Raw genomic sequence first — 12,630 nt, 5'->3', positions numbered from 1 at the left:
TAAAATATGCTCCACGAATTCTGTGACCGGGCTTAGTTTTCTTTTCTTTTCCGACAAGAAAACCATTCTAAACAAAAGTCAGCAAGTATATTTGAGCGTGGCTCACAGTTAAACATAGTCACACCCACACCTCTCACGCGCCAGAATCGTCGCCCGCTCCCAGTCCCATCCGCCCGCTCAACGTCTTAACACGCACCAGGTTAGTTTTATATATTTTACTATAATAATAAAACCACTGTCTTCGATTAGTGCATGCTGTGATCAGCGAAAATTTTGATAACTTATTTTAAAGTGACGATTCCAATGCATTGCGATTTTCTCCTATTAATGGCATATACAGTGCATTGTTATGTTTATTACGTTCTAATACAATTTCACTAAATTTACGTCGTATAGTTATTTCTTGAATTAGTGCTTCAGATTACTTGTTCGATTTATTTTTAGCTATGCCGTTCAACATTCACCGAGTGCATATCACAATACCTCGTGTCTGACAGACAAAAACCGGGTTTTCGTTACTAAAAATATACCCGTATCGAATGTTTGCGAAATCTATTTTGAAAATGTTTCACTGTTCACGCTGCTGGGTAGAATCATTCATCAGCGAGAATGATTGATCGGATTTATTTGTTCAACTGCCGAATCAAAGTTCTACAAGTCAGATTATATTTTCGTTAAATGCGATAAATATTTAATCGCAAACCCATGATTACTAAATAACGAGCTGCCTACAAAAGTAAGCTTAATATTTTCATTGACTTTGTTTCGGGCTGTTGCCAAGTTTTGGTAGTTTTTATAGTGAGTTAACTATAGGGGATTACGTCCAGTTATAATTACGGCCAGTTCGCGTTCTTCCTAAATAGATTTTTATGATTGAATCCGGCCTGAAATTAGAAAAGGATAGTAGACGCGGAAGAGGTAATGGGATGTATTGTCCGTACTTTGTTTTATTCTTTAAATGATTTAAGGATTGCTTTAAAATAAATGCATTTTTAAATGCATGGTTTAGATGAGGAATACAACAATCGTAATTTTTATTTATTATTTATTTTAGGATACCAGTTTCAATTAATAGAGACTCGGTCAACATCAAAATAACACTTTTGTACTTTGTCGTTTTAAAGCCACCTACTTAATCCACACAAGAATAACAAACGAGTGAATGCGACAGAATAAAAATGTGATCCGATACTTTTGATGCTGACTGTACCACTCCTATTTTCTACTGTCTTAAGTTTAATATTGAGAGCAAAATAAACTAAACTAATACTTAAGTATATTTTCACAATGGATATTTTTTAAATAGTGTATTTACTTATTCAAGCATTAAATTTTATGGAACGTACCTAATTATTAAAACATGTTGATGGATGTGACTTAGGGATGTTCCAAAAAGAAAACCTAACGCGTGTGACCTGGTAATAAAAATATATTATAACATTGATCATTTTTGTAGGAAAAACATGAATTACTTATAGACAGATATTGAACCGTAAATAAATCATTTTTTTCAATAGGTAAATACTTTCATCAATCAACTCATAACGACTCTCCTTCTTTCATAATAATTATGCGTACAACAGAGCGGCGGAAGTAAAATACAGCAACCTGTTCCAGCGAATCCGTTCATTTCATTATTTGCAAGTACTTGCAAATATTAATTACTTAATTAAATTAATTTGATTTAAATCATAGCTCACCTGGACTCTAAATTGCTAAGTGTAGTAATATTCAAATATTCAAATTCTATTTAGACCTACTTGTTTCTGATTTTTAGGTAGTACTGTTCTCAGTAGTATATAAATAAATTACTCTACAAGTAGTATATAAATAAACAGTGCTTATACTCTATACACTATCGTTAAATTGAAAACGTCATTCTAGAAAACAATATTATCAAACATATTTGAATGCCAACGATTTACATCTGTAGATTCGGTGCATTTTGCATAATTAACTAGTGCACATAATTACAGCCTCCAGATCCGCACTTGCACAATATCATAATTTGTTAACATTTAAATATTTTATACAAATTAAGCTATGACACTTATGTTACGAATTATTATTTCATTGGAATAACAATAAATGGGACTTTATTTAAAAAAAAATACATCATCTAAATGACCGCTGTTTCGGTTTTCACATTCCCGTAAACGAGCACCGAAATTGAAGACATTTCTTCTCTAATGTTTGGTCTTGATTGAAGTAGTGACATTTTTTATTCGTATTAATACGATGTTTCATATATAAAAATCTGCTGGTGTCAAATTGGGACTCATGGGGGGCCATGAAATGGCCCCTCTCCGTGAATTAAGTTCACCGGGAAACAATTCTTTAACCACCGGTAAAGACTCGTTAGAGGTGTGGCAAGTCGCCCCGTCTTGCTGCAACCATGTGTTTCGATTATAGACAACAAATTCTTGTAACTGTGTGGCCAAAAACTCCCTTAACATTCGCATATACCCGATAGTTGACAGTGACCACACGGCCGCGAAAATCTTCAAAGAAAATGGTCCAAATGATGCTTCGAGCTGAAATTGCCACCCTTACCGTTACTTTAGGAGAATGAAGGCCTTTGGTGTTTTCCTTTGGGACTTTGACCTGCAATTTTGTTAATTTAAGTGAAAATTAAGGTGGAAGTGGGTTTCGTAAGAGAACAAGATGATGAAAGCGATCCAACTTCGGCAAACGATATGCGGAAATTTAAATTGTTTGACTTAAATTCTTGCATTAACTGGACCTTATACTGGGTGGCCTGTAATACGAACAAAAAACATTAGTTCAGGGACTTTTAAAAATAATGGAGTCTTTGAATTTTCCTTTTTTGATACAAATTAAATACCGCTATCAATGTACGCCATCCTAGAACTAAACTGACGTCGCCTGTCACGCTACAAATAAACTTCGAATAAACTTAAGTGTAATAAAAATTAAAAACTAATTATTTTTAAAAGTCGCTGAACTAATGTTGTTTAGTTTGAGGAGTATGATCTGTTTTAATTATTTGCTCGTATTACAGGCCACATCCGGTATGGATGTAATTTCAAACCCAATTTCAAAATATGGCGTAGTGATATTCCGATATTCCTAATTCATAACCGAACGTTTGCGCGTCGACAAATAAAAGATAACCGAAGTGTACGATAAGTCTTTAAATGTATCTTTTTTATTGTAAACCGATTAAAATAAAATAAACGCTTGATGTTAATTCAAGGAAACGACAACACATTAATGAAAAGCGTTTCTAAACTTCATAAAATTAAAACGCCCATATTTCCAATACTATTTCTTCCCAAAATACGTTTTTGGGGTTCCGTAGTCCCTTATAGTTTCGCCATGTCTGTCCGTTTGTCTGTCTATCCGCGGCCAAGCTTAGACCGTTAGTTCAAATTCAAATTCAAATTCAAATTCAAATTCAAATTCAAATTCAAATTCAAATTCAAATTCAAATTCAAATTCAAATTCAAATTCAAATTCAAATTCAAATTCAAATTCAAATTCAAATTCAAATTCAAATTCAAATTCAAATTCAAATTCAAATTCAAATTCAAATTCAAATTCAAATTCAAATTCAAATTCAAATTCAAATTCAAATTCAAATTCAAATTCAAATTCAAATTCAAATTCAAATTCAAATTCAAATTCAAATTCAAATTCAAATTCAAATTCAAATTCCCGTAGAAACTCGTAAAAACTCGTGGACCTATTGTTTGGATCTAGTATTTTTGTGGATGCGAACTCCGAAGACTTGGTAAGCGTCTGGCCTAGTACGTCTCACCTCTACTCCGTTTTGACCTCCTGTACCAATAACTCCATTTACTTAGATCACTGCAATGTGTTACACAATTTTTTCCAATAATTATAGCTATGTATTGCATGCCGTAAGCATTGCAGCTTACATTGCAGCGCATTGTCACGAGTATAACTTCCTACTCATCAAAGATACGGGACTTAGTATACTAAGTACTACTCGTAGTATAGGAAATATAGGATATTTTGGCGGCAAATTCATTCAAGTACGTACATGTTTTGCCGCCAAACTGTCGTATTAAGTCCTACTTTACCTGTACTCTCTATGGAATACGAGATGTAAGATTGCAATGAACAAAGGTTCGTTCGATGTTTGCAATAGAGCGATAAATGAACTTGGCATCATTGGGATGTACCAACTTTGACAACGTATAATAAAATCGAAAACCGTTCGGAGAAATAGGCTTCGTGAAGCGGTTTCAGAAAGCAGATTCCAAAAATATGATAAACTTAATTAAATAAACAAAATAATTTAAAAAAACAGCTGACTATTATCTTTAATTTAAAACTCGAACATGTCTTGCCTAGGATCAACAACTATGAGCCGCCTAGGAAGAACCCGGCGCACGCGCGTCTACGATTGCAACTACGACAAAGGCGAGAGCTACTACCGGCCTGTGTTGGACAGGCTGGACGGCAAATCGCCCAGCGTGGCGGTTGACCACCCTGATCGGGAGCGCATACGCAACGATGTAGAGAACCGCATCAAAAGTGCGCTGGACGACATCGAGGCGCCGCGCGACGAACTCTTCGACTCGAGGGGTGCTCGCGCGCCGCGTGGCAGGCCACTTTCGTCGGCTCTTGAAGAGGACGACCTCTCGGAGGATGTAAGTTAACTTCGTAAACACAATACTTAGCTAAACACTTCCACTCCTAGTAGGACTTAATAGCGTTATAAAATATAACTGAAAATCGCGAAGACCAAAATAGTTTTTTACCTGTAACTAGCAATTCAGTTGGTAGAGTAGTTCTACCAGCATTTTAAATGTTTCCTGTCGCATTTATTGAAGAAATGAGCCACACCATACGAAAGGTCAATACGGTGTGCTTGCGGTGTGTTGTAGTCAGTAGTTTAGTTCTTTAATGAATCTGGTTGAAATGCTAGTTCTACCTATTTAGCAGTAGGTAAAAGTGACATGACTCGACATGACTCTACGTCGTCTCGTGGTTTGACTTGGTCTGTAATTAGACGACCGGATGGCCAAGTGGTTACAGAACCTGACTACGAAGCTTGAGGTCCCGGGTTCGATTCCCGGCCAGGGCAGATATTTGTATGAATAATACGAATGTTTGTTTTGGGGTCTTGGATGTTTAATATGTATTTAAGTATGTATTCATATACGTATAGTATTTAAAAACTCGTTTCTATAATATTTCATACTAATTAAAGCACTAAACCAGGCAACATCTTGTTATAAACAGTGTTTTCCGGCAAAGCTTCAATTTCACCAGATTATTAAATTGAAATAAATGTTGACACTAACCTATCGTCGCCGTTGAGCACGTTTCGTAATCCGCTCTAAACCAAGCTTATAATTTAGGTATTATAAAAAAATTGGTTGGATCAACATGACGTTTGAGTACTCTGTGTATTGGGTCTGATTGAAACGTGCGTTATCTCAAATTAAAGCGTAGTAGGCACTAGAAATGTCTATTACAATCTGTTCGTGACGTAAGCAATATTTATTTTGGTTGGATGTTTAGACGAATCAGACAAAGAATCGAAATTAAATGAGTTCACTACTTTCTTGGAAACTGTCACATTTTTTTTATTCATTTTCAATATAACCGGTACCTAAAAAACGAGAAGGTTCTCAATTAGACTGTATATCAGTAATATTATAAATAAAATATAATATAGAAATATAAAAACAATATAGTATCTACCACGTATCTACTTATACATACATATAATAAAGCTGAAGTGGGTCGAAAGTCTGTACATGGAACATATAATAAATAAATAAATATCATGGGACACTTGACACCAATTGACCTAGTCCCAAACTAAATAAAGCTTGTACTATGGATACTAGACAACGGATAAACAGACTTATATAGGTAGATTAATACATACTTGAATACAGTACAGTATATATCCGAAAAAAGTTGGCTGGGGATACATAGCATCGATAACAGAACACGTTTCAACAGTTTTTAGAATTTTTGTCTGTTTATCTGTTTGTCTAACCTACCTTCCTATATTCACTTAATTGATGATATTGGTTCTTGTCTTGATTGGCGCAAATTGAACCCGTAGGTACTTCACAAGTGATTTTTCGTTGACGTATCTCGTAATTTTCATTGACATTAAGCTCATTTTAGCTAAGTCACTCGACAAAAAGTCTATAACTACTCGTTCAAGTGATGTTCTATTTATTTATACGAATGTAAATTTCAAGGTAGTACTAGTATTTATCAAATCATATTTTTAGAACACATATGATCTACATTTAGAGTGCACATTAACTGTGACGTTCTTCGTCTACTCACACGTAGGTTTATAATTAGTCAAACGTTCCCAGCGAGCCAAAACATTATAGCATTATACTAATAATTATTAAATCACTATCTGAATATAAATGTTTGGTAAGCTCATGCGTGATGCATACATGTATGATCATGTGAGGTACCCAAAAATATTACTAGGTATGCATTGTAGTAAGTACTTAAAGAAAACACATTGTTTTGGTACTGACTACCACAATATAATCTATGTCATGTTTTGATGGTATCTCAATTTCTAGTGAGTTATTGGTTGCGCTCTGTTTACACATACAAAATGTGATCATCTAGTTTGAAATCAAAGCAAGTACACTTAAAACGGAAAATAAAAGCAATTGATTGAAGGACAGAAGCTACTTATAAAAAAAAAATATTGAACTATTATTTTATGTAGTAGACAAATAAAAAACCTCACCATTAAGTATACTATTGTACAAATGATAGAAATGATTAATTTATATTTTTTTAAATCATTCAAAATATTATTGAAGACTTGGACATATTTTAGCGAACGAATAAACACGGGGATCCTTTTTTTCTTGCGATAAAGATATTAAATATATTTTGACTATTTTAAGCACAAGCACCTTAACAATGACGAATAACGAACACTCTGGGTAAAATGCATCAACTAAATCAACACGTAGCTCATTGTTTGGCTAGTCCTTTCATATTTTGAAATCGTACAGGTTAAGTGACTAAAATATATTCTCATAGTGGTTTCGTAAAACATCTGAAACCTAAAAGCGTTTATTTGGCTCGTTGACGTTGACGCTGTTTATAAATAGACGATGAACAAGATTTACAACATGCATTACTTACTTGGCTTTACTAATTAATTTATACATTTATTTATAACAGGTTATTGAAGCCAAAAATATCATGCATGCGGTTAATCCTTGTTTATTGGTATTGAGTAACGCTGTGTCTCGGGCATTCTCTTTAGCACAGTGGCCTTATAAATTAAATAAATAAATAAATAAATAAATATCATGGGACATTTTGACACCAATTGACCTAGTCCCAAACTAAGCAAAGCTTGTACTATGGATACTAGGCAACGGATAAACATACTTATATAGATAAATACATACTTAAATACATATTAATAAATTAGACAACTGATATGAATAACACAGCACAAAAACATTGTGTACCTTATTTTTAAGGGACTTCAAAAAGAGGAGGAAGATATCAACTTAGTTGAAAACCTCATTTGATTTAATAGGTTCCTTTTGGTTTTGTGTGGTTTGTATGTGTTAATACAGTGATGAGGTGGAGGAACTAGATATACACACATTTCTTGTATAAAAGTAGCTATCATAAGGTCCCGGGGGAGCAAATTAATTGTTTCAGTTCGCTGATTCAATAAATTAATCCATAATACCTATGCAAAATTACAATTTTCTAGCGCTAACAGACTATGTAAGCTAAGCCGCGGGTGAACGGATAGGCATGGAGAAACAATTTTAAGGGTCTCTTGAAGGACTACGGAATCTTAAAACAAATTGACCTAACTCTATTCGCATGAACTCATTGTACCTAAATAGTGGTTGGTTTGAATGTTAAATTCCTAACCATGTTCGTGGGAAACTAAATCGAAAGAAATAAGTTGTTGGCCACCACACCACACACCCAGTCCGTAACAAGGGTTACAAATTCCAATGTTAAAATTTAGTTCATACTACGCTTCCCCAACTTAAGCCCCACTATGTTCAGAAACTTGGAGATTCTTAATGTTACAAACACGAAACATGTAAGTTCTGATCAATGAGAAGCTCGCATTAATTTAGACTTTGAATTAGTTTAGGTACCCCGACTTCTATGAATACACGTTCAAACGAATACCACCTGCTGAAGTTAGCTTCACTCCTGTTTGATTTTAATCGTACTAATTTGCATAACTTAGTGTTCATGCAAATGATAAACAGCATTTACGCAAAGGATCAAAATGGCAGTTGTAAATAAATTTACATGCAATTAAACGTTGTCCATTAAATACCGTAAATGCATTTAATATTCCTTTGTTAAGAGCAACGAAGTCAGAGTAGTAATTAATCTTTTATTTTTAATTAAACCCTTACTAATCCAGAATTCCTCGATGAATAACTTTTAATGCATTCGCCACATATCGTTACACCCGATTGAAGGGTGACTGTCATGTAACCGCTATCCAATAAACCCTCTGGTCGTAAAAAATGAATTCGTATTTTCGCCGGACGTACGAGTAAGACTTTTCTTTTTTCTACGTGTCAAAGTATTAATTACTACGTCGTTACCAGATATCCACAGTGAAATTACTCCATTTCACGTTTTCCATTTCCATTTCTCAATACTTCCTGTTGTTTGAACTTTAAACAATGGTTATAATTTAATTTAGAGATGTTTCATTGCAATTCATACACTGTTTAAAAAAGCGTTTTACTACATTTATACATATGGTAAAAATATTTTTACACAAGCCAAGTAAAAATCAATTTTATATCAATATTGTCATAAAAACTTTGACATGGAAAAACTTTTATCACTTTAATTATACTCACATTCAAGTTCAAATCATTTATTCAGTAGGTAAGTAGGTCACAATGGGCTCTTTTACACGTCACTTTTTTAAACCACCAGCGCTTTCGGAATGACCTGATTATTTAGTTGACTCACGGATCTATGAGCGCTTGTGTATGTGAATAAATCAATGATCTCGCAATTCGTCAATTTCCGAAACGGCATCGTAGGATGAGGATTTGCCATACTAACGCGTGACAACACATACAAGCGGACTCGAATCTTATTTAGTGTTTTACATAATAGTTATGGCAATTGAACAAATGTTATGGTTTTTAAATGGCCTTTTATAGTTTTTTGTACGAGTTCTGAGTACTTTTAGTATATTTTTTGGCCCGGAAATACGATTAAAATGGAAAATAAAATACAGCGGCGATAGGCGCCATTTTTAACTGTGGATTGTAATACCGTGGTATACCACGGTAATAGCTAAAGTGCTGATTTTGGTTCTTCATCCTTTATTTTTTATAAATTATCGTTTATATTATTTGTTACAGTTATTCCAATCTTGATCTGTTCACGCTTTTAAAAAACAATTTCCGTGGTATGAAAAGTATTAACAAACTCTTAATTTTTAACAAAAACTTCAGTACTGAATTTGTAGTTTCTATAGAAACCGTTATTTTGCCGAGTTGTTTAAATATTGCGATAGCATTTTATATTTACTTAACAGTTATGTAATTTTTTTTATATACCAAGGTTGCAATAAGCATTTTTGATTTGTAATGCAAACATAGCTCTATCCTATTGTTTTTATGGGTCGGAATTAGATTTTACAAGACTCCAAATTAAGCCAATTAACGATGGTATGATCGCATAACCCTCGGTAATAGAATGTATGGGAATCTATTACCGACCCATTCAATTTTATTTGGGTCGGTGATAGGTTCTTAAAGAAGTATTAATCACCGAGTGACATTTTATTTTTCTGTTAAAATAATTCATATTTAGGGTACCGTAAAGGCGAATTTCTTTGTTAAAGTTGTGACTTTTACTCAGCATACATAAATCATAATATTACCTACTCGTGGCATAAGCATAAAAACATATGTATAGTGGCCTGGATACATTATGTAAATCATATATTACTTTTTTATTTACTTTCCTCAAAAAAAAAACTTGGTGTACAATATACAGAACCAAAACCATTATATTTTTTATTCCATCGGTATTAAGTTCCAAATAATGAGTTGGGTTCCTATTACCGATGGTAGGAAATTGTTGTTTTTTTATACCCTCGGTAATAAATCCTCAATTCGCGGTAATAGAATCACAGCCTGTCCATTACCACGGTAATAGAAGTTTTGGGTATTTATTTTATCAAATAAGTACTAATAACTAAAACGAGCCCGAAAAGTTACGACACTAAAAGTTCAATAAACGATCTTAAATATAAAAATTATTCTCGTTTGTAAAGGAGATTTGATACCCTTAATTTTTTGGACGCATTTGAAAACTTCCTTAAGTACCACGGTAATAGGCGCCGTTACCTTAGTCTCCCAATGTCATAAATATACTTAAAATTATTCTGATATATTATACATTTCAGGTCAAGTAGGTAACCTTTAAGCTTTTGGATTCCGCAGGCAAGCTTACGCCCGCTGCCCCCAAACTTAGCTCACCCGTACTCATGTCATGCTCTCAAAGCAGAGCGGTCCGGAGGGCATGCGTATCGCTTCCGTTCCCATAACCCTACTACAACAGTTGCCTACATTAGTTACTACATTGCAACCAAATTATTTTACGGGTGACTACAGATTGTATGTATCTATGTACTCGTAGGTACGGTCGAACAAATTGAATCATGACCCAAGGTGGAACCTTTTATAATCAATTTCACTATGATTTCCTTGACAAACGTATGAGATGTCAACATGACATTAGAAGCACAAAGGTTCCACCATGGGTCATGATTCAATTTGTTCGACTGTACAGTTAGAGTCCTCAATATAATATCCGCAAAAAGTTTCGAAAAAAATGAAAATGTACAGACGTTTTTGCCGCAGTAAAGTCTGTGTGCATATTTTTGAGATTTGGTGATGTATTACAACATAATATGTAGGTACATAGGTAATTTTGATTGTACGTATTGTTAATTAGCTGCAAATCTCTCATTTCAGATCACAGAATCGCTTAAGCGTCTGCGCGCCGGTAAAAAGCAATCGCGTTTCGCAGAGGACATCGACTTTGAGAACTCAGTATCAAATCTGGAAAACCGCATGAGGATCTCGGACAAAATCTTGGAGACAGTCGGCATCGGTCAGTCTGAGGTGAGTGGCGCCAGACGGGCGCTGCAAGAAAACGAGGAGCGCACAGAGAAGCGTATCGCTCGCAGATTGAATGAAGAAAACTCACTGACTAAGTGGAGCGTATTGAAGGGAGAGGAGGAGAGCGCGGCGTCACAACGCGCCAAGGCCAGCCGCGCGCGCCTCACCGACTTAGAGGACGAGATGTCGGAAATGACAGAGCGCAGCGCCGCGCGTGAGAAGCGCGCCGCTCGTCTCCGCGCCCTCGTCGCCGACTCTGACGCCTCCGAATCCACCCTTCAAGCCTCCAAGATCACCATCAGGGCAGAGAGGGAAAAGAAACAAGTCACCTTCTAAACACGAACGTCCCTAACTCTTCACCTGCTGACTGTCTAACGATTTAAACCGATGTCATGTACGGTCGGTTTATACAATATTGTTTGAGATAGAAGAGTTTGCTAGAAAGTATGCTCCTGTATTTTTTTTTGTACAATGGTTGAGTCGATGATAATTTTATACTTGTTGGATAGAATAAAGCGCTACATATTGCCCCGTTTTATTTATTGTTTTTTACGAAAATAAAACATAAATGTGATTAGTTGAGTTTTTTTATACATAGATAATGCCTCCTGTAGAGGATGTCTGTTCTTAAGAGGCTGATAATGATGAATTAGGACAAAGAGAACATTGCTATCCAAACTACGAGTAGCTGTTGCCCGATGCCCGCGACTTTTGTCACTATCCCGCGGGGACTAAACTATCTGTATACGTACCGAATATCATCTAAATCGGTTCAGCAGTTTAGACGTGATGCGGTCACAAACAAAGAAACAAGCAAACAGACTTACAAACCTTCGCATTTACAATATTAGTTGGGATGAACAATATTTTGTGTCAAGGCAAGCAGTTGAAATTGCTAATATGGCATGTACAGATAGATGTAGTGAATAATTTTTTGCCATCGTATTTTGTCAGAAAAGTTCGTATTTGTCTTGCTTTTTCAACTATCTAACTGAAATTGACTGAAGGTAATTGTTAATTGAAAAACCGAAGGGTTCCGTACCATTATCTATACAACATTAGACATTATTATGTAGCAAAAAACAACGTTTGTTGTATATGAGCCCCCCTTTAATATTTATTTATTTTATTTTAACTTTATTATTATTTTTAAAGTGAATATACGACTAAAATATTCTATGAATATTTCAAGCATCTAACAGGTAGATGCTTGAAATATTAATGTCGCCGTTATTAAAAAAATACGTTTGTTGTATGGGAGCCCCCCTTAAGTATTTATTTCATTCTGTTTTTAGTACTTTTTGTTATAGCGGCAACAGAAATACATTATCTGTGAAAATTTCAACTGTCTCGCTATCACGGTTTATGAGATACAGCCTGGTGACAGACGGACGGACTGCGGAGTCCTAAGACTAATTATAGGGTCCCGTTTTTATCCTTTGTGTACGAAATCCTAAAAAGAAAGATAAATACGAACTTATCC

General features: G+C 34.9%; 1 protein-coding gene across 1 annotated transcript; it reads left to right on the top strand.

Annotated features, from left to right (window-relative positions):
* The first annotated feature begins 109 nt into the window (after positions 1–109).
* LOC141434089 (uncharacterized) lies at positions 110–11,721 on the top strand. Its single transcript, XM_074096376.1, has 3 exons — positions 110–199; positions 4,342–4,640; positions 11,001–11,721. The coding sequence occupies exons 2-3, from the start codon at positions 4,353–4,355 to the stop codon at positions 11,481–11,483; spliced, it is 771 nt and encodes a 256-aa protein (XP_073952477.1). The 5' UTR covers positions 110–199; positions 4,342–4,352; the 3' UTR covers positions 11,484–11,721.
* Positions 11,722–12,630: the final 909 nt, after the last annotated feature.

This window comes from Choristoneura fumiferana, chromosome Z (assembly GCF_025370935.1).
Source record: "Choristoneura fumiferana chromosome Z, NRCan_CFum_1, whole genome shotgun sequence".
Classification (NCBI taxonomy): Eukaryota; Metazoa; Arthropoda; class Insecta; order Lepidoptera; family Tortricidae; genus Choristoneura; species Choristoneura fumiferana.
This window is presented reverse-complemented; position numbering and strand designations above follow the sequence as displayed.